Genomic DNA, 23,263 nt, shown 5'->3' with positions numbered 1-23,263 from the left:
AAGTTTTTCTAAACTATGTCTCCTGCTCAATTTGAATGTGTGCTTATTTGGGGGGCTTATTTTTGCACTGGAAAGCTGTAAACTCTAATGGGTTATGGGCCCAGATCCCAGCCAGCCCTTACACACAGTTCAGACTGAAGAAAAAGGATGGAGGCTCAATATGGAGCTGTAATTAAGCTGAAGGACTGCCTGAGTTAAGAAAGAAAAAGGCTGCTCAGCTGAAGGCTTGCAGGATGCCTGATTTAAAGGAGAGCTCTCTGCCTCAATTGGGACAAAAGAAATATCTTATTTGGGCTGCAAAAATGGAATGCTTTTGGAAGGCTAAGGAGCTCTGATTAGTCCACCCGTGGCAATTAGCAGCTGCAGATCAATGGAGGAATGATAAGGCACTGACTGGCTTACATCATCTTAAGTGTGGAAGATGAACAATTCTTAAATGTAGCTGACTTAAAAACTGCAAAAAAGGCAAAATTCATGGGGAAAGGCATGTGCTGATTCCATGTCTGGAGGAAAGGTTTAATAATGTATTATGTGTGCCTGAAATGGAGCATAATTTACTGAGTGTCTCCAGTCTTGACAAACAAGGGTTTGAGACCACATTTGTGGATGGCAGATGTCTTATAAAAAGAAATGGGAGTGTATGTGCACAGGGCATGAAACAGGATAATCTTTATGTGTTGCAGACACAAAAGGTTAAATGTGCCTAAAAATTTGGTAATGTGGCACAACATGATTCATGCATTCATCTCTTTCACAGAAAGCTTGGCCATGCCAGCTTCAGAGTGTTGCATAGGATGCCAGAGTTTGCAGAGGGATTAACCTTGAAAGGGTGTAAGGCATACTTAGTATGTACATCATCGAAATCTAAGGTATTCCCAGTAAACACAAGGCAGACAACAAGGGTTCTAGAGCTGGTACATGCAGATTTAGTAGGACCAATGCAAGCCAGCTTGGGAGGAGCAAGGTATGCACTGGTCATTGTAGATGACCATAGCAGATTTGGGTTCTGCTATTTGCTTAAGAGCAAAACAGAAGTGCTGCAGAAGTTAAGCAATGGGTGAGCTTTGCAGAAAAAAGATATCGGCAACAGGTATGCCAGCTGCAAACTGACAAGGGTTCAGAATTCATGTCAGCAAGTTTTCAACAGTCGTTGAGGCAGCTAGGAATAAGACATAGATGCACAAATCCATACATAGCAGCTGAGAATGGCATGGCTGAAAGACGAAATGGAGTCTTGCAGACCATGAAAGACTCACTGCTGGAGGATTATGGTCTGAGCACGTCATATTGGGGCAAAGCCATGTTGACTACCAATTATTTAGTCAATAGGCTGTGGAGTTCCTCTATCAATGATACTTCATATGCTGTACTACATGGGAGAAAGCCATCTCTGGTGTTTGGAAGCAATGCATGGGTGCATATTCCAAAGGCAATCAGGAGAAAAGGGCAACAAAAGGCTAGAAAGCTCAGATTCATGGGCTATGAGCCTGGCTCAAAGAGCTATCACTTTAGTGATGGGAGCAGAAGTATAGTAATTTCCAGATCTGCTAGCTTTGCAGAGCAGAATTGGGGCAGAATTGATGCCAGTTCTGGAAATGATCCACTTAGTGATGGTGACTCACTTAGTGATGGTGACTCACTTAATGATGGTGACTCACTTAATGATGGTGTCAGGGTTCAGGAAGGAGAAGCTGATAATAAGCAAGAAAAGGAGTCAGAAGGAGATAGTGACTATAATGTGAAGCAGGAAAGGGTTGACAATCAAGAGCAGTCAATGCCATGCAGGTCACAGTGATGGAACAAGGGGATTCCACCTGACAGGTATTCTGCTGGGAAAGTAAAGGTGTGTAAGGTGTGGTATGAGCCAAGAAACTATCAGGAAGTATTGACACTGCCCAAAGTGGAGCAAGTGAAGTGGAAAGAGGTCATGGATAAAGAAATGAAATTCATGGATTTCACCTCTATGACTTTGCCACAAGGTTACAAAGCTGTAGGATGTAAATGGGTATACAAAAAGAGTTACCCAACAATGAAGTCCAATATAAGGAAAGATTAGCAGCACAGGAGTTTTTGCAGAAGAAAAATGTGCACTATGATGAGGTATTTGCACCAACGGTAAAAACTGAAACTATAAGGTTGGCACTAGCATTGGCAATGACACATAGTCATAAAATCTGGCATTTTGATATAACCACAGCATTCCTCAATACAGAGTTTGAGGAAGAAATTTACATGGTTCAAGCACCAGGGTATGGCATCCTTTCTTTAATGATTCTGTTCCATTATTTCTTCAGTATTAGTGTAACTGTTGTCCCATGGCAAGATGGCTATAGCAAGTTGGTTGTGGTGAGTTGGCCATGGCGAGTTGGTTGTGGCGAGTTGTCGCAGACCCATTTTCATATGCTCTGGACAAGGAGCTGAGTTTTCCAACTGGAAAACTGGGAGCAGTCATATTTATTCTGTACCTCAATGTTTCAGTTCAGAATATGAAGTATATCTTCATGCAAATAAAGATTGGTCCTTTGTCAAAGGACCAAAATAACTGATTTTGTTCTTACTGAGGTAAATAATAGGGACACAATTTAACTGGAGCACAATATATCTTCCATAGGTTTCTTCTATTTTCAGATTCTTTCCCTTATAACTCACCTAGTATAAATGTTAGAAAATACCGGTATTTCAGAACATATTTCTCAGAAGATAGAAAAATAGAGTTGGAATGGACCTTAGAGGTCATCTAGTCCAAACCCCCTGCTTGAGCAGGCCTTATACCATTTCAAACAAATGACTGTCCAGTCTCTTCTTTAAAAGTCTCCAGAGATGAAGTACCTACAACTTCTGATTTTATATTCCACATTAATACATAATAAATAGAATATTAATATTCTATTTCTATAAGCTTCACTCTTCCATTAAAGAGTTACAGTGAAGTATATCATGGTATATCATATATAATCATCACCACTACCTTGACTTTTCTTTTCATAGCAATCTTTTAAAAGTTTCTTAATACCTTTTTATACTAATATTGGTAAGAAAAGAGAACACACAACATGGTTAAGGCAGACATAGTCAATGGTGGCACTTACCAAAAACAGTTCTGGCAGGAACAGACTCTTTATTAATCCAAAATGACACCTGGGAGAGGATCACAGTCATAATGCATGGAATATACGTCTGTATCATAAAGTACCCCATTTTCCTTCGGAGATGGAAATGTACTGTCATGACCACATATTCACCTAAAAAAAAGCAGAAAAACAATACACTTCACCCCATATATTTTAAACAAAAAAAATCAAAACACTGAATCTAATAAAAAACCAGGAAAAAAATCTCTAGTTATTTCATCTCATCCTAAAATCATAAGAAGCTAAAGTAAAAAGGGTCACATCTTATATTGAAGCCCCAGCTATATCACTTTTATCTCTGTGAAGGTAATGAGGGACATAGAATAACCCAGGAATGACAAGGTAAGACCAAGGAATGGTAACAGATTTTAAAACAAAGAACAAATATGAATCAATCAGTACCATTTGATTTTCCTCAGGTTGGCCTTCCAAAAGATGATGCCCTCTAAATGTTTTGAAATAAAATTCTCAGGTAGGCCCATCTAATTATAATGGGCAATAGAGAGAAGGAGGGTCTAGGTGTTTAAGGATTCAGAAAGGTTGTTTAAGGGCTTTAAAAGGTTGCTTGGGGGCTTGTAATTCTTCAGAAATGTGTCAGATCTGCCCCAATCTGATCCCTTAGGAAAGAAAGAACCTTGACTCCATTGGGTTGAAACAAAAGGGCGGCCATGAAGTGGTCAAAGTTTCTCAGTTCCAGAGCATTGTTTATGTTTATGTTTATGTTTATTGGACTTATATACCGCCCTTCTCCTGTAGGACTCAGGGCGGTTCAAAAGGAATTTAAAATAACAATACAATCCTTTGCCGGCAGTACCCTGAGAAGGCCCTCCCTGTGGGAGCGCACAGGACGAAGGGAGCTTGTCATCGTGGAGGGTGACCATCCATTCAACTGCAGTTCCTTCCAATGCCATGGTCATGCATCTCATTTTGGCTCCTTCTGTGGCTATTTCTGGACCATACTCTTGCATGTAAGTCCAGACATGTGCCAGAAAGGACTTCCAACTGCTTGGGATCTCCACTGAACTTTACACCCAGGGTTGGTGTTCTGTGTCCTCTCTGCCGCAGTGGCACTGTTCCTACAGCCGGTGCAGGCTGGGCTGCAGGACCAGGGGCAGCTGGCTCTGCCGTGAGGTCCACTGCTGCTGCCATTGCAGCAGAAGAAGGGGTTGCCCTATTGCTTGCCATGGCTGAAGGCAGCTGGTCAGCAGTTTGTGCCACCTAGGCCAGGACTTCTAGTGCTTTGAGGTTGCTAAAAGCCCACCTCAGGAACTTTATGGCTTGCTCCAGCATCCAGTCCTCTCGATCCAACTCACCTATACTTAGTTCTTCCTCCAGCTTCTCCAGTTCCACTCTTGTCTCCTGTCAATGGCTGCCATGGCTCCTGTGGGGGAAAGTCATTCCCATGGGCTTCTCTTCCCACTCTTTCTTCTTCCCAACCATGAGGAGCCATCGGGGTCTTGGTGGGTCATCTTCTACCAGTCACTTGGATAGATTCACCCCTACAGGAGGTGTGTTGAGGATGCTTCCCCCCAGTCTTTGATCTCTTCCTGATTGCTCCCTTGAGCTGACATCGTTTGCACAGTCCCCATGGTAGAGGCAATTTCATTTCCAGGTTGATCACAACTGCAGAGCTAACCTAATGTCATACCTGCCTCAATCTGATCCCATAAGAAAGAAGGGCCCTTGAGTCCATTGGGTTGTAGTGAAAGGTTCTTTTACTAAAAACATGTTGACTACAGTAAGTCAGAGTAGCTCTGGGTTTCCCATGCTCAAAGATACAGAAAGGTTCCCCTCATCCCAGTCCTCCCCCCATCACCAGTCCTTCTTCAGCCAATCAGAAAACGCTGAAGTGTTTTGAGAACATTGAGATGTTTTGAGGTAATTCACATTCATTCTCAGGTTACCTGGCCTTGGGTGCTGGTACAAACTAGTTCTGAGCTTCTCTGGTCTTTATCACCTGTCATTCCCCATTCCCTATTTCCCATCACATATACGCACAGCTTTATTGCCCATCTATCCTTTGCACCCCCTTCTAGTCCTTGATTGTTTCCTTTTGATATTCTGCTCTCAATCTTTATCACTTTCTATGACTTTCTCTCTTTTATGATCCCACCAGTTCTTGCTTACAGGCAAATGGTATTTCTTGCAGATCTTCCAATGCACCATTGTTGCTACTTTGTCATGCCGCTGCTTGTAGTCAGTCTGTGCGATCTTCTTGCAGCAGCTTACCAGGTGGTCCAATGTTTCTTCAGCTTCTTTGCATAGGTGGCACTAACTGTCTGTTGCTGTCTTCTCAATTTTGACTTTGTATGCATTTGTCCTTAAGGCTTGGTCTTGTGCAGCCAGAATTAATCCCTCGGTCTCTTTCTTCAACTTTCCTGCTCTTAGCCATTGTCAGGTCTTGTTATCATCTGCTTTCCCAGATATTTTTTTAATGGACTGGCCATGTAGTGCTTTGTCTTCCCATGCCTCTATTCTGTTCTTCATTTGGTCTTTCTTGTAGGCCAGTTTGGTCTCTCCAGTAGTCAGTAAGCCTTCCTGATATACTAATTTCAGTGCATCTTCATCATTGTCCTTCAGATATTCTTCCAAAGCCATTTTTTCTTCTTCAACCATCTGATATACTTGCAGCATTCCATATCCCCCTATTTGCCTTGGTAGATAGAGTCTGTCAATGTCACTGCATGGATGAAGGGCATGATTCATTGCCATTATTTTTCTGGTCTTCCCATCCATTGCTTTTAGTTCTGCTTGAGTCCAGTCCACTATTCCAGCTGTGTATCTAATGACTGGAATTGCCCAGGTGTTGATTGCCTTCACAGTATTTCCTCCATTGAGTTTGGATTTTAAGATCCAATACACTCTCTTGATGTATTCACCTCTAATCTTTTTCTTGACTTCAGTGTGCTTGATGTTGTCAGCTTGAAGGATACCCACGTATTTGTAGTAATCTTCCTCATCCAGTCTCTTAATGTTATTTTCGTGGGGCATCTTTATTCCTTCAGTTGTCACTATTTTTCCTTGTTTGAGAGTAAGTGTGGGACATTTATCCAAGCCAGACTGCATTGCAACATCTTGGCTATATATACGGACAGTGTCCAGCAGCGATTCTATTTCAGATGATGTTTTTCCATACAGTTTCAGATCATCCATGTAAAGGAGGTGGGATAGTCTGGCAGATGTTTTTGATGTTTGATAGCCATGTCCTGAGTATTGTTGACAGAGGAAACAGTGCAATAACAAATAGTAGTGGTGATAATGAATCTCCTCTCTTGATATTAACCTCTCCCAGTCTTTCACCATTGACCTGCAACTGTGTTTTCCATTGTGCCATTGATCTTTGCACAAATTTTCTGATGTTTCTACTGACTCCTGTTATTCCTAGGCACTTGATTATCCAGTCATGTGGCATAGAGTCAAATGCCTTTTTGTAGTCAATCCATGCCACATTCAGGTTAATCTTCCTTTTCTTGCAATTTTCCAAGATCATTTTGTCTATTAGGAGTTGATCTTTTGTTCCTCTGCTATTGGGCGGTTTCCTTTCTGCTAGGGTGGAAAGAGATTGTTTTCAACTAGGTGCTGTTGTACTGCATCAGCTACCACACCAGTTAGCAATTTGAAAGTTGTTGGTAAGCAGGTAATTGGCCTGTAGTTGCCTGGTGTTGCCCCTTTTGCTGGATTTTTCATTATTAGGTAGGTTTTCCCAGCTGTTAGCCACTTTTCAATTTCTCCTCCTTGTAGTATATTGTTGAACTGCTTGACAATGAGTGGGTATATAACAGTTAGATGTTTCAACCAAAACCCATGCAGTACATCTTCACCTGGTGCTGACCAATTTTTGATCTTCCTTGCTCTTTTTTCTACTATTTTTTGTTGTTATTACTAGTTCTTTCATTTCATCTTCTGTTTTATTTGCATCCACCTCTTTTAACCAAGCCACATCCTTGTTGTGTTTCTTTGGGTTATCCCATATCTGCTTCCAGAACTGCACTGTTTCTTCTTTGTCAGGTACTGATTCATTGCAGTTTCTCCCTTGATGAATTGGTAGAAATGTTCTGATTGGATTGAAATCGGAGGTTCTGCCTATAATTTGTAATTCAAGCTTCATGTCTACTGATTTTCTTTGCTATAGCTGTTATTTGCTGTTTTATTACTTCCAATGATTCCTTGATCTTCCTTTTTTCTAAGTGGTATTTCTTGATTAGGTATTCTTTGGTCTTCTTGTTCTTCAGCTTCTTTTCTTTCATCTGTTCTAGCTTGCTTGCATGTGATCTTAACTTGCTGATCTTATTTTCTAGTCTAACCTTCCATTTTTGTGGTGCACTGTGTTTGTTTTTCTTCTTTGTTGATTTTGCATCCCAGGTATTCAGTTATAACTGCAGCTGTGCAGTACATTCGTTAGTTTGTTTCTTGCAGTGAATTGGTGCTTATACTTGATATTGCAGTATTTGCATCTTTTAATGCTTGTGCTAGCTGTTTCTTTGGAACAAGCTTCAATGCAGGCAGCCTTGTTCTGTTGTTTTTGTGCTGTTCTAGATGCTCAGTTATTCTTTGTTTCAATTCTTTTATTTATTTAGTTAAAGGGCTTTGTTCTTTCAGAGGAAGAGGTGCCTGGTTTCCAAATGAGAACAGTTGTATATCTCTGCTGGTTTCCTTCACTGCCAAATCCCCTTGGCTTGCCTCTACATTCTGAATTACTTCTGGCAAGGCTTTGATTTCTTTGCCCTGGGTAAACCTTTGCAGTTCATCCAATTCTGTTTCTGTGAATACTTTATTTCATATTATAAATCAGCATTGATCTGCTAGTCTCTGTTCTGTTATTTCTGATTCTGGATGTTGTTCTTTCTAGAACTGGTGCATTCATTTTAGATATCCTCTTCTTGTTGTACTTGATCTGTAATACCAGATCATTATTTCTTTGTTTTCAATCACTGTGTATTTGTGATGAGTAAACACCTTTTCATCCAGTAGTTCTGCAATTGCTGGCCCTGGTTGCTCAGCCAACAGTCCTGAGTCCTGTAACCCATTTTTCACCAGATATCCAGGAACTCCAACATCTGATGCAGACCTTGTTAACCTGGGCAATATCCAAGCCGGTATGGCATTCTGAAATTTACGTCTCACCATATTTTTAATGGGAGAGACACTCTTTGTCTGACTCCTCTGATGAAACCTGTCCAGTATGGTTGAACCTCTGGCATAGCTCTCATCTTCCTCAGAATACACAAGCCCCACAACTACATCAAGGTAGTGCCTCACTGGGGTTTATTATTGTTGTTATTGTTATTGTTGTTATTATTATTATTATTCTAATTATTCTTATTATTATTCTAATTATTCTTATTATTATTCTAATTATTCTAATTATTATTATTATTATTATCGCAGATGTTCAGACTGGATTTGGCATTTTTGTCTACCTATCAAGTCCTTACCAAGGACCTGGGATAGGCAGATGTGGATGTTTGATGCTATTACAGATATTGTTGCAGGATAGAAGCAGTTCCTAGTAAGGCCACCTATTATTATTATTATTATTATTATTATTATTATTATTATTATTATTATTAACTTTTATTCATTACACATGAACCTCAGTCAACTGAACATTCAAATTGACTGGCACTAATGGTTGACACAGGTTGCTGCCAGCATCCTAGGTATCAACCAGGTATCTCCTTAAAATGTAAGATGTTCCAAGTAGCGCAGTTTTTTGTAGCTTTGCTGGAGTTATTGCAGGAAGCTGCAATTTCTTGATGTATTTTTCAAAATTATTATTATTATTTTTTATTGAAAAGTTTTACAATACATTTTTTAAAAAGACAAAACCCCTCCCAACCCCCTCCCCTCTCCCCAAACCTCCCCAACTCCTCCCTCCCCTCCCCCTCCCCCTCCCCCCCTCCCCAACTTCCCAGAGTTAAATACAGGGTATAAAAATACAAACAATCATAGTCTACCTTGTGCAAACAACAATAAAATATTAAGTTCTATCGCACTTTAACTCTTATAAAATAACTACAAGCAATTTATATATCACATCAATACTTATTCAAATGCTAGGTGAAACTTTTTAGTCCCATATTTATTCTCGATATAATCAATCCATCTTCTCCACTCCACAATATATCTCTGTTGCGACTGGTCTTTCAAGTACGCTTAGATCTTTGCCATTTCCGCCAGATTGGAGACTTTTAAAGTCCATTCTTCTATAGTCGGCAGTTCTTCCTTCTTCCAATATTGCGCTACTAAAATTCTTGCTGCCGTAATTAAATTCAACATCAACTTAGTGTCCACGACAGTAGTATCTGTAGAAATGCCCAGTAAAAGCAGTTGCGGACAAAACTTTAGCCTTTTCTTGAATATTTTTTGCATGTTCCACCAAATTTTAATCCAAAAAGCTTTAACCTTTTTAAAGGTCCACCATATATGAAAATACGTTGCATCTTCACAACCACACCTCCAACATTTGGGCTGACAGTTCGGATACATACTTGCTAACTTTTTAGGATCTAAGTGCCACCTATAAAACATTTTATAAAAGTTCTCTGTTAAATTTTGGGCCGGTGTAAATTTTACATTTCTCACCCAAATCTTTTCCCAAGTATCCATTGTAATAACTTCTTGAAAATTCTGAGCCCACTTTATCATACAGTCTTTAACAAGTTCTGTCTCTGAATCAATTTCTATCAATGCAAGATATATCCTTTTGATATGTGCTTGACCTTGATCTCTAATTTGCTTTACCAAATTTTCATCAATCATTGAAAAACCAATTTTCTGGTCTTCCTTCCACCTGGCCTGTAATTGCCCATACTGAAACCAAGTTTGTACAATCTTTTCTTCTTTTAAAATATTATATGGCTTTAATTGCCATACATTCCTTTCCAAACTTAAAATTTCCTTATATGTAGTCACATCATGTTTAAACCCAACATTTATATTTTCTATTGCGTGTTTCAGTATTGCCCATATAGGTATCTTATAATTTAACTTGTGTCTGTACTTTTTCCAAACTCGCAACAGAGCATACCTTAAAATATGTATCTTGAACACATTATCCACCTTCTTATCATACAATAAGTATGCATGCCATCCAAATAACAAATCATGGCCCTCAAGATTTAGTAATCTCACTTGTGTTAAATTAAACCAATCACTTATCGCTGACAAAGCAGCAGCTTCATAATATAATTTAAAATTAGGCATTTTAAGACCACCTCTTTCACGTGTATCTTGCATAATCTTAAATTTAACTCGTGGCCTTTTCCCTGCCCAAACAAATTTATTAATACCCTTTTGCCATTCCTCCAAATTTAAATCCTTTTTAAGTATAGGTATCATTTGAAATAAAAATAAAATTTTTGGCAAAACATTCATTTTCACAGCTGTGATTCTTCCTAATAAAGAGAATTGTAATTTTTTCCAACTATCTAATTCTTTTTGAACTTTTCCCCATAACTTTTCATAATTATTTTTATATAACTTTACATTTGAGGGTGATAAATATATCCCCAAATATTTAACCCTTTTAACTATTTCAAATCCCGTTAGCTCTTCTAAGACAGCCTTTTGTGATACTGTCATATTCTTAGACAACATTTTAGTTTTTTTGTACATTAACCTTAAATCCAGAGACTTTCCCATATTGCGTTATTATCTCCATCAATTCTACAACTGAATAATCAGGCTGAGTCACTGTAACAACCAGATTGTCTGCAAACGCCCTCAATCTATAATCCTGGTCTCTAATTTGAATTCCCTTAATTTTGTCCGAATCCCGTATTTTAATCAATAATATCTCCAATATTAAAACAAATAATAAGGGCGACAACGGGCACCCCTGCCTTGTACCCTTTTCAATATTACATACTTCAGTCAAACTATTATTAACTATTATGCGGGCTGTTTGCTTTTGATATATTGCCCTGATTGGTTGTAAAAATTTATCCCCAAATTTCATTTTATCTAATACTTTCAGCAAAAATTGCCAATCCAATTGATCAAAGGCTTTTTCAGCATCCAAGAAGAGCAATGCTGCAGGGATCTGATTGTTTCTTTCCAAAAATTCCAACAAATCTACTATATGCCTCACATTATTCTTCATTTGTCTACAACTTATAAACCCAGTTTGATCACCATGAATTACTTGTTGCATTACCCTCATTAATCTGTTAGCTAAAACTTTAGCAAATATCTTGTAGTCCGTGTTCAAAAGTGATATTGGCATATAATTTTTTGTTTGGGTGACATCCTGGGCTTCCTTCGGAATCAAAGAAATAAAAGCAGTTTTCCAAGACGGAGGTACCCCTCCTCCCATTTGAATTGTCTGAAACAGTTCCCTTAAAGCAGGCATGTCCAAAGTCCGGCCCGCGGGCCATTTGCGGCGCGCAGGGCGGTTTAATACGGCCCACAACAGCCCTCCCTGCTGTATGTAAATGCGGCCCTCCAACGGCCCTCCCTTCTGATTGAGGGCCGCCCCTTCGGGAGCTGCTCCCGCCTCCCCCGCCGAGGGGCCGCCCCAGGAAGCGCAGGCCAGCCCAGCTGCCGCCCCCACCCCGCCAGCCAGGCTCTGGGGCTCCACGCGGCTTCCTCCGCCTCCTCCTCCTCCTCCACCAGGCCTGCTCGGGGCCCGGGGTGGCTCCAGTGCGCAAGGGAAGCACGCGGAGAGCGGATCATGCCCTCATCCCGGCCGGAGCGCAGCCCAGAGGAGGAGCATGGGCCGGGCATGCCCTGAGCGGCCGGGGGTCTCCGGTTGGGCCATGCGGCACTGTGGGTGAGGCGGGGGTGGCCGGCAGGGGTCTTGGCCTGCCCGCCCATCCCGCTGAGCACCTTCCCTGCATGCCGCAGCTGCCCATGGCGGCGGCTCCGGCTCCGGCGGCGCTGGGGTTCCTGGGTGCGCGGGCTCCGGCGGTGCCGGGCTGGCCGCTCTGGTACCACAAGGACCTGAGCCGGGCGGCGGCCAAGGAGCTGCTGGCGTGGGCCGGGCGGGCCGGCAGCTTCCTGGTGCGCGACAGCAAGAGCATGGCCGGCGCCTTCGCCCTCTGCATGCTGTGAGTCCGGGGACCTGCGGGCGCCGCCTTGGGGACGGGCCGCAGGAGGGAGGGAGGGGAGGGGAGGGGGCCAGGGCGCGCCTGCAGAAGACTCCCCCCCGAGGCTGGGCATTCCGTGGTGGCAGCCCCGGAGCCTGGAGCGGGGTCTTTCTTTCTTTCTTTCTTTCTTTCTTTCTTTCTTTCTTTCTTTCTTTCTTTCTTTCTTTCTCTTTCTTTCTTTCTTTCTTTCTTTCTCTCTCTCTCTCTCTCTCTTTTTTCTCTTTCTTCTTCCTCTCTCCTGCATCCATTCTCTCTTCTTCCTTCCTTCCTTCCTTCCTTCTCTCTTTCTCCTTCCCTCCCTCCCCCCATTCATCTTTTCTCCTCCCTGTCTCCTTCCCTCCCTTTCTCCCCCCCTCCCCCTCTCAGCCCTGCCTGGCGCTGGAGTCCCGGGGGTGACCTTCCGCCATGGAATCTGAGACGACTTTTTCAGCTGCAGAAATGTCAGCCTCCCGGGACGGGCTGAGCGACCCCCCGGCGGGGAGAGGTGACTCCCCTCCCCCTTCTAGTGGCTTTCCCGACTCCGGCCACGCCAATCTGCCGCTCCTCCGGTGGGTTGAAGGGCCGGCTGCCTGGCCGAACCGCCATGCTCCTTCCCCTCGCCCCGGGCTTGGCGCGGCGTCTGTGCCGGTGCAGCGAGGCTGACGGTGCGCGCCTGGCCTGGCTGAGCGCATGGCAGTTCGGCCAGGCAGGAAAAGGTGCAGGAAGCGGCCGCCGCCTGGTAACGGCGCCCGGGCTCACAACGTGGAGGTGGCGAGCAAGCGCGCGCTCAGGGCGAGGCGGCCGCGGTCCAGTGAGGGAAGAGCGCCGAGGGAGTGGCTGGCCGGGCTGTGCTGCTGCCGAGCAAAGCTCGGCTGGGGCGCCCGCTCTGCTCTGCCTGGCGCCAGCTCAGAGACTCCGCCCGCCAGGCCCTTCTCCCGCTCAGCCAGGCCAGGTGCGCACCGTCAACCTCGCTACACCGCCTCCACATTGTGAGCCCGGGCGCCGTTACCAGGCGGCGGTCACTTCCCGCACCTTTTCCTGCCTGGCCGAACAGCCGCGCTCCTCCCCTCCCGCCCCAGGCTTGGCGCAGCGTCTGTGCCGGTGCAGCGAGGCTGACGGTGCGCGCCTGGCCTGGCTGAGCGGGAGAAGGGCCTGGCGGGCAGAGTCTCTGAGCTGGCGCCAGTCAGAGCAGAGCGGGCACCCCGGCCGAGCTTTGCTCGGCAGCAGCGCAGCCCGGCCAGCCACTCCCTCGGCGGTCTTCCCTCACCAGACCGCGGCCGCCTCGCCCTGAGCGCGTGCTTGCTCGCCGCCTCCACGTTGTGAGCCCGGGCACCGTTACCAGGCAGCGGCCACTTCCCACACCTTTTCCTGTCTGGCCGAACCGCCACGCTCCTCCCCCCGCTGCGGGCTTGGCGCGGCGTTTGTGCCGGTGCAGCGAGGGCGCGCCTTCTTTGCCGCCGGAGCTGCCCCGGCTTCGAAGCCCTCTGGCTCCCCTGGGTGAAGGCGACATCCAGGGAAGGGCGTGTGTGTGTGTGTGTGTGTGTGTGTGTGTGTTGTGTGCACGTGCGCGCATTCTGTGTTTCACAGCCATTTTATGGGCTGGGATGTGGGGAGCTGGACAGGGGTAGGTAGGGCCCTGGCCTAGCAGAATTTGTGAAGTGGTGGAAGTGTGTGAGCTGTTACCAGAGAGTCTGACCTTGTCAAAGTAAGTTTGACAAGGTCAGACTCTCTGGTAACAGCTCACACAGTAAGTTTTTTTTAAATTTATTTAAAATACATTGTGAAAACTCAGCTGTAAGTTGATCTTATGTTATAAAATGAAAAGTATGCCATTTGCAATTAACTTGGCATAAAATAATTCATTTGCATTTAATTGTAATTGTTCAAAGAATGTTCGGAAAAATGTTCGGCCCTCCAGCATGTTCACTTCATCCAATCTGGCCCTCTTTGAAAAAAGTTTGGACACCCCTGCCTTAAAGACTTCACCATCTCTAACTGTAAATTTTTATAATATACCGCAGTCAGTCCATCCGTACCTGGCGCTTTGCCCACTTTCAATTGTTTAATTGCTGAAAAAAATTTCTTCCTCAGTTATCAATTGGTTCATCTCTTCCTTTTGTTCTTGCGTAAGAACAGGAATATTAGCTTTCATCAAATATTCATCAATATCTGCCTCACTAATCTTATCTCTAGCGTACAACTTAGCATAAAAATCAACAAAGGTCTTTTTGATAAGACTCTGCTGGTACACTACCTTACCCTTATGTTCTATTCTTTCTATATTAGGAGCCCTTTGCTTCTTCCTTAACAAATAAGCTAGCCATCTACCTGGTTTATTGGCATTGCAAAAAGTATTATGTCTAGCATACCGTAAGTTAGTTGCCACTTGATCAGCCATCAACTTATCAAACTGTCCCCTTAATAAATTAATTACCTCTTTAGTCTTCCCATCCAATGGGTTCAAAATTAAAGCCTTTTCTTTTTCCTTAATTTCATTCTCTAATTCTTTCCTCCTAAATTCCAAATTACGTCTATATTTATTTTTCAAATATATTAATACACCTCTCATATAAGCTTTACTAGCGTCCCAAACCATTTCAATAGAAGTACCTTTATACATATTAATTTTAAAAAATTCCTTCATCTGTTTTTTACACTCTTCCACATTTTCCTGATTTCTAAACAAATTTTCATTTAAACGCCAGGAGCGCCTATCCCTATTATCTTTTTTTTATCTCTAACCATACTAGACTATGATCAGACATAGTTCTTGGACAAATCTTAATCTTCTTAAACCTAGAAAAAAGATCATTAGTAATTAATATGAAGTCAATCCTGGAAAAAGATTGATGTCTATCAGAGAAAAAAGTATAGTCCTTTTCTTGCAAATTTCTTTCTCTCCAGATATCTCACAATTCCAAATCGTCCTTCATCTCAAAAAAAGATTTAGGCAGTTTAGCATGACTTGGGGTGCTTTAAAAAAAACCTTGTCCATTTGTACATCCAAAACGCCATTCCAGTCTCCCATAAAAATACAAGATTTATAATCCCACTGAGTAATCTTGCTGTGTAATAAACTATAAAAATCTGCTTGTTGTTGATTAGGAGCATATAATCCAACCAGAAGAGTTTTCTTGCCTTCTATTAACAGTTCAATTATAACATATCTTCCTTGTTTATCTGCTTCAATTAAAGCCGCTGTCAAAGTGTTCTTAACATAAACAACCACTCCATTTTTCTTATCCATTGCGGAGGCAATAAATTGTGTACCCAACCTTGAGTTAAACAAATACTTTTGATCCGTGACTCTAATATGTGTTTCTTGTAAACAAATAACATCATTCTTAAATTGTTTTAAATATTGAAAAACTTTCTTTCTCTTCTGTGGTGAATTTAAGCCATTAACATTCCAGGTTAGAAACTTTGTCGCCATCTTTCGCGACCTGAAGCTTTTGGAGCGCTTCTTCCAAAATCACCTGCACTCTCTTAGGTCGTGCTCCTCCCACTGCTTCACTGTAAGTAAGTTTTGGAGGTGCCATCATAACTTTCTGCTGTTCTTGTTCTTGCTCTCGTCTCATTCGTCTGGCAGCAGCACATGTCATTCTCTGGTCTCTAACCTCCTCCGATGATACTGAAATTTGATCCACTCCTGTAACTTTCTGGAATTCTCCATCTTTCATCTGCGTTTTTCCTTCAGCACCTTGTAGATTCTCACTTCGTGATTGACACTCTCCCTCACCATTCTTGTTTTTAGATTCCAAAAGTGGTATGGGGACTGCTTTTAAAACATTGGTATAAAAATCACGTGCCTGCAACACTGTAAGAAGATGATGTCTCGTGCCTTCATGCATCACCACCATACCCACTGGTATCTCCCATCTGAACTTAATATCGCGTCTTCTTAATTCTTGTGCCAGAAAAGCAAATTCCTTCCTTCTCCTCAGGATTCTTGGAGGGATCTCTTTTAGAATCAAAACTTCTTGTTCAGCAATTGCAAATTTATTATTGTAAAAAGCTTGGATAACCTCATTTCTAATTGCTCTCTTTGTAAAATAAACCACCACATCTCTGGATAATTTCCTTTGTCTTGCAATCCACGAATTAACACGAAAAATTTTGTCTATATCCTCCATGATTGCTTCTGCTGGTTGCTCCAAAACACCTTCCAAAGCCTCTGAAACTATTTTTTTCAAATTTTCTTTAGAATCCTCTTTTAAGCCTCTAATTCTCACAGCGAACTCCATCTCTCGGTACTGTACCAAGGTCAAATCGTCGTCAATTTTATCCACCACATTTTGAGTCTCTGTCATTTTTGCATCTAATCTGATATTATTTTGGCTGAGATCTTCCACTCTCTCGTCCAAGCGCTCTATGCATACAGCCATGCCTTGAAATGCAAGTAAGATGTCTGCCCTCATTTCAGTAAACCTCTCATCCGTAAGATCAACTAGTTGTTGAGATTGCTTTTTCAAAGCCTCTTGCAAAACATCCTGCAAATCTTTAACTGTAAAAGTTGGTACAGGTGCAGGTGCAGGTGCAGAGGGGGGGGCATTAAGGCTTGTAAGATTGAAGATTGCTGCACCGGAGAAGCCCCTGCGCTTCTAGGAACTTTAGAAGATTTAGCAGCCATTTTCACCCACTATTGCCTGCTACGCACTTTCACTTTCATCAAACTCCACAAAGTCCACCGAGTTAAAGATCATAAATTCACTTTCACCTGGTTCTCCTGTATCGCTCTGCCTGCATCCAAGTTCTCTAAAGTTCTCTCTTGCTGGCAGGGATGGTTGCTGATGCCCTGCTCTGCAGAGGCGTCCCGCAGTCCGGAGCAAACTCAGGCTTCGGGGGGGCTCAATCCTTCAGCCGCCAGAATTTTAACTCTGGCGGCCCCGGAGAGCTCTACCCCTACCTGGGCGCTCACCCCCTCCTCTTCTCCCGAGGATCGGGCTTCCGAGCCGTCAAAACAGCTGATCAGCGCTGTTTTCGGCGGCTCTACAGAGACGACGGGGCTGACAGCCAGAATGGCTGCTGGCGGTGGAGCCTTGCCACCCGGAAGTCGTATTTTGCAAAATTATTATAATAATCATGTACATGTTGAGACTGGATTTGGCATTTTTGTCTACCTATTGAGTCTTTATCAAGGACCTGGGATAGGCATATGTGTATAATTATTGTTGTTGTTGTTGTTGTTGTTGTTGTCATTCTATTTGGGCAAAACATTGGCTCCCCATATTAAACATACCAAGGGCTTCAACTGAATTAAACGGATAAAAGTCAACACACTGAATTGTTTTTTTTATTGAAAAGTTTTATAAAGAGTTACAATATTATCCCCTTCCCAACCCCCCCAACCCCCCTCCCCCACTTCCCAAAGCTGATTACAGGGTTACAAATATATAGTAATCATAATCTAACTAACATTAATCAACTATATAAAAAACCAAATACATAATACACTTTAACCCGCCTTTAACATAATTACCAACACTCTAAAATACCCAACTTCTAAAAAAAATAAAAATTATAACAATAATAACAATCTAAAATTTACTCATAAGCTAAATGGAACTTTTTAGTCCCATATTTTTTCTGAATATAATCTATCCATCTTCTCCAAACCGAAATGTATCTCTCTTGTGAATAATCTTTCAAGTAAGCAGAAATCTTAGCCGTTTCTGCTAGATTTGACACTTTAAGCATCCACTCCTCTATAGTTGATGATCACTGAATTGTTGATGATCAGTGAAAGCTGAGAAATATTGTATATTATTCAACTGAGCAATTTCAAACGAAACCTTGGCAATTGCGTTTTGAAACAGCTGGAACATATGCCTTCCATGGCAGCTTCATGGGACAGATTGTCATTGTACCAATAGGTGTTCTCATATCATTAGGCCCACCCAATTATTAGATATTTAAATGATAAAGTAATTATTGCATTAAACTATAAGTTCCAGAAAAGAACAAAAAAGTTAAATCCCCAAATTTGTGGGAAATGAAATTGCATGGTCCAATTTACACATTCTAATTTTTGACTGGATTATATTGCAAATATTTACATTTTCTTCAACCATAAGCACTGAAAGCAAAACATAGTGAATTAAACAGTCACAAACCGGTTCATTTTTCAAATATACCTTTTCTATGTAAAACAGGAACAGAATCAGTATGAAGCAGATTTTAATAAAAACTTCATCTAGTTTAAGAATATGGAAAGTACTATCAACCAAGTCAGGGAATGTAGTTTATCTTGTTTACATAGATTTTAGTTCAATTTGTCTAAATAGATTTAAGCTCAGTATTGCCTTGATAAAATTTAGTTTAGCATTGTCTCTATTAACAACCAGTAACTTTTTATTATTTCCAATCTTTCCCAGCCAAAAAGTGAATCAACTAAAATGTTCTGCATGCAGGATCCACACTTTACTATCAATCCTTATATTCTCTACAAGCATACCAAATAGATATTTTTATAAAACAAGGTAGTATTTTTCATCTGTCTTTATAAATAATGTTAGCAGGCAGCAACACATATTGAACTGGCATGAAATGTAAATGATGCTCTATAGTAAAGATCTCCAGTGTCCTAAATGGCAAATCTAATGGTAAAGATCATTAATGTCACTATTAGCACCATGATAAGTCAATAATTATTATCATTATAATTATCAGAGTCAACATAAGGCATGAGAAGAAAAAATAGACAGCATTTATATGAAATTCCAATAGGGAAGCAGTGGCTCAGTGGGTTAGGACGCTGAGCTTGTCGATCAGAAGCTTGGCAGTTTGGCGGGTCGAATCCCAAGTGCCGCGTAACAGAGTGAGCGCCTGTTACTCGTCCCAGCTTCTGCCAACCTAGCAGTTCAAAAGCATATAAAAATGCAAGTAGAAAAATAGGGACCACTACTGTAGGAAGGTAACAGTGTTCCGTGCGCCTTTGGCATCTAGTCATGCCGGCCACATGACCACGGAGATGTCCTCGGACAAGCGCTGGCTCTTCAGCTTTGAAACGGAGATGAGCACCGGCCTCTAGAGTTGGAAACAACTAGCACGCATGTGCAGGGGAACCTTTACCTTTACCTTTATATGAAATTTAAAAATAAAAAGTGGTCTTACAAAAATCATTTGGTCTTCACTAAACGTAGCTGTGCCAAAAGTGCAGAGAAGAGCAACTAAAGGGTTGCCACAAAAAAGCGGGGGTCAACTTATTTTCCAAGGTACCAGAGGGCAGGACAAGAAACAATAGATGGAAACTAATCAAGGAGAGAAGCAACCTGGAATTAAGGAGAAACTTCGTAACCATGAGAACAATTAACCACTGGAACAGCTTACCTTCAGAAGTTGTAGGTCCTTCATCACTGCAGGTTTCAAAGAAAAGATTAGACAACCACCTGTCTGAAATGGTATAGGGTCTCTTGCTTGAGCAAGGGTTGGACTAGAAGACTTCCAAGGTCCCTTCCAGCTCTATTCTTATTGATAGAAATAAGTCTCACTGATCCTGCAACATATGAGTCAGCTTTCTCTGGGTCACAGCTGACAATCATCATCACCACCACTATCAAGGAGGGGGAGTTACACTATATGCAAGAGAACACTACATATCTACAGAAATGCACATGATCAAAGATAAAATCTCTCCAGAATGTATATGGGTCAATATAAAAGAGGGGGGGAAAGTGACATTGCCATAGGTGTATATTACAGGCCACCCAACCAATCAGAAGAAATAGATGAACTCTTTGCCAACCAGTTAACAAATGTATGTAGGGCCCTCTTTAATACTCATCCTAAGAAAGCAGAACTTGTGCAAGCAGTTTCTTCCAAAAGGAACTTTTATTATGAGAAGTTGATAGCAGGCTTAATAAACAGGATCTGAGGGTTTTCCACTCAGATCAATAGGTTAAAAGAGTCCCCAGCAAACCCCACCCCAATAGTTCCTCTGGTCAGTTCGAATAGGCCAATCTTCAGGTGTTAAGTCCATTGTGGGAAAGTTGCTGGTCTTTCCCAGGCTCATAGCAATGTTGTGGCTTTGCACCTTCCCTTCCGAAATGGGAGATAAGCCAGATGTCTGGAGGCTCATTTCTTTCTCCTCCAAGGTGACATCAGGGGAGAAACAATTCAGACTTCCAGTTTGGTGCAGAATGAGACAGCTGAAAGAAGCTGGGGCTCCAGTTTCCCAGCCTGATTTTGTTCTGCCCTGTAGACTCTAAGAGGTTGGAAAGTTGCCCTGGAGGGGCAACGAAGAAGGAAGGATGTTTCAGGAGTTCAGACCAGATGGCAATTGGTCCGGGCGGACTGAAGAAAACAGGAAGATGGTTAGCTTATAAACTTAAAAACAGAAGAAGAAAATGATAAACAAATTGGTAGATGAAAAAGGTGGTCAACAATTTAAAAATGAAGAAATAAAAAAGATAATTAAGAATACTACAAAAAACTTTATGCTATAGAAGAAATCCCAAGAGAGAGAATGATTCAATATTTGGAAGGAAATAACCTTCCAAAAATTCCAGAAACTTACAAGACTATGATGGAAATAACAGAGGCCATAAAAAGACAAAAAATGAAAAAAAACACTGGGGCCAGAAGGACTACCGGAGGAGTTATATAAAACCCTACAAGATATGCTAAGTGAACCATTGAAAGATGTTTGTAATGAACTCTTGTTCGAGGCTAAACTTCCAAATATGTGGATAGAAGCAAATATCACTTTAATACCAAAAGAAGATGCAGATTTGACACAGATAAAGAACTACAGACCAATATTGTAGTTCAATAATGGCAGAGAGACTGAAATGATACTTAACTGAATTCATACAATCAGATCAAAGTGATTTTTTACCAAAGAGACAAATTAAAAACAATTTAAGAGTGATAATGAATGTATTAGAATATTATGAATTGCATCCAGGAAAACAAATGGCATTAGTATTTCTGGATGCCCAAAAGGCATTTGATAATGTTTCCTGGAAATTCATGATTCAACAATTACAAATAATGGACTTTGGGCAGAATTTTATAAATATGATAAAAATGATATACAATAAACAAATAGCGAAAATGATTGCTGTTAAGTATTCGGTTTGGTTAGGCATTGACAAGGCAGAGCGGTAAAACAGCAACCAGTTTATTGAGTACAACAGAAGCAGCCCTAATGGCTGCTTAACAGATATATATATATATATATATATATTCGAACCCGGGCTGATTATATATATCAGGCAGTGTTTTAACCTCCTGAGCCATTCAAAAAACCTTGACAAATACTTAAACATACATTTGCCTTGCCTTCCAGCTAATATAAGAGAGAAGGAACCCGTGGCTCAGGAGGTTAAAACACTGCCTGATATATATAATCAGCCCGGGTTCGAATCTCAGATAAAGGGTATGACTAACTGATGAGAACATAAATAGTTCGAAATGATCATCTTAGCCTCCCAAATTCTTTATTAGCAATTTGAATAATTTGCATATATATATATATATATATATATATATATATATATATATATATATATGGATCCTTGGTTTTTCGGGTTTTTCCCCGCGTAGAATTAAAGGTGTAGGCGCAACGTTTCGACGGAATCCCATCCGTCATCATCAGGCTTCTGCTTCCTTCTTCTGGGAGAAGCATGTGGCTCTTGCTCTTTGTTCCTCTTTTTTAAACTGCCAGAGGGGGTGTGTTCTGTGGAGGTGTGCTCTGATTGGGTAGGGGACCAAGTGTGTTCTGATTGGGTGGGAGTGTGTTTTGAATGGTGGGTGTGTTCTGATTGGGTGGGGGTGTGTTCTGAGTGGATGGGCTGGTCTCAGCTGCCAGCTCCAGAACTGAGCTGGTGAGTTGTGCTGCTTTTGTTCGGCTTCGTGTTTGTGGTGGTGCCATGTTTTTATAGTGGGTGTCAGTTTGCTTATTGTGTGGTTTGGAGGGGTTTAAAGTGGCTGATGTTGCAGCTGTAGTTAGGTTTCTGTTTTGTGGTTGTGTGTCTTTATCGTTGTGGGTTCGGATTTGCTTTTTGAATGGTTGTGTGGTGGTGATGTCATGTGATGTTATCATGAGTTTGGGTCTGGTATCATTCTTGGTGGTTGGGCTTCGTCTGTCAATCAAGGCGGGTTTCCAAATGGCTGGTAGACGAGAGGTATCATCTCGTTTATTCATGCTGTGGGGGCGTTTTTCTATCTCAATGGCTTCTCTGATTATTCTGTTGTTAAAATGTTCAATTTTGGCGATAGTTTTGGTTTTTTTTAAAATCAATTTCATGTCCCGTGGCTTCAAAGTGTTGGACCAGGGATGAAGTTTGTTCTCCCTTTCTGAGTGAGTTTTTGTGCTCTTCAATGCGTGCACTTATTCTTCTGTTGGTCTGTCCGATGTATGTGGTGGGGCAGGTGGTGCATGGGATTTCGTATACTCCTTGGTTTTCTAACCCAATTATGTCCTTGGGGTTTCTTAGGATGGTGGATATTTTTCTGTCTGTGTAGAATGCTGTTTTGATGTTGTGTTTTTGGAGGACCTTGCTGATTCTGTCTGTGGTCCCTTTTAAGTATGGGAGGAGGGCTTTGCCATTTTCTTGTTCTCTGTCTTGGGTTTTTGTGGGTGTCTCTCTTTGGATTAAGTTGGTAATCGTGTTTCTTTGGAATCCATTGGCTGTTAGTACATTAGTGAGAGTGTGTAGTTCGGTTTTTAGGTGTTGTTCGTCAGCTAGGTGTTTTGTTCTGGAGATGAGTGTCTTGGCTACGGAGTTGATCTGTGCTGGGTGGTGGTGTGAGAGTGCGTTCAGATAGCGGTTTGTGTGTGTTTTTTTATGGTAGATAGTGTGTCCTAGGGAGCCGTTGGATTTCTTGTAGACTAAGACATCAAGGAAGGGAAGTTGATTGTTAGCTTCTGTTTCCATGGTGAATTGTATTTTGGGGTGTAGGCTATTGAGGTGTATGAGGAAGTCATCCAGTTTTTCTTTGCCATGTGGCCAGATTACGAAGGTGTCATCTACGTATCTGAGCCAGAGTTTGGGTTTGTGGTTGGATTTTTCCAGAGCGAGGGTTTCAACAGCCAATGGATTCCAAAGAAACACGATTACC

General features: G+C 41.9%; 1 protein-coding gene across 1 annotated transcript in view; it reads right to left on the bottom strand.

Annotated features, from left to right (window-relative positions):
* Positions 1–23,263, bottom strand: part of LOC310642941 (gamma-aminobutyric acid receptor subunit alpha-4-like) — a gene marked incomplete at both ends in the record, with an annotated part of 106,289 nt that overhangs the window by 45,134 nt on the left and 37,892 nt on the right. The window contains one exon of the mRNA XM_083366931.1: positions 3,090–3,242. Within this exon, the coding sequence (XP_083223057.1) occupies positions 3,090–3,242 (153 nt within the window). The remainder of the gene's footprint in view (positions 1–3,089; positions 3,243–23,263) is intronic.

Source organism: Vipera ursinii (genome assembly GCF_947247035.1).
Source record: "Vipera ursinii genome assembly, chromosome: 7".
NCBI lineage: Eukaryota > Metazoa > Chordata > Lepidosauria > Squamata > Viperidae > Vipera > Vipera ursinii.
This window is presented reverse-complemented; position numbering and strand designations above follow the sequence as displayed.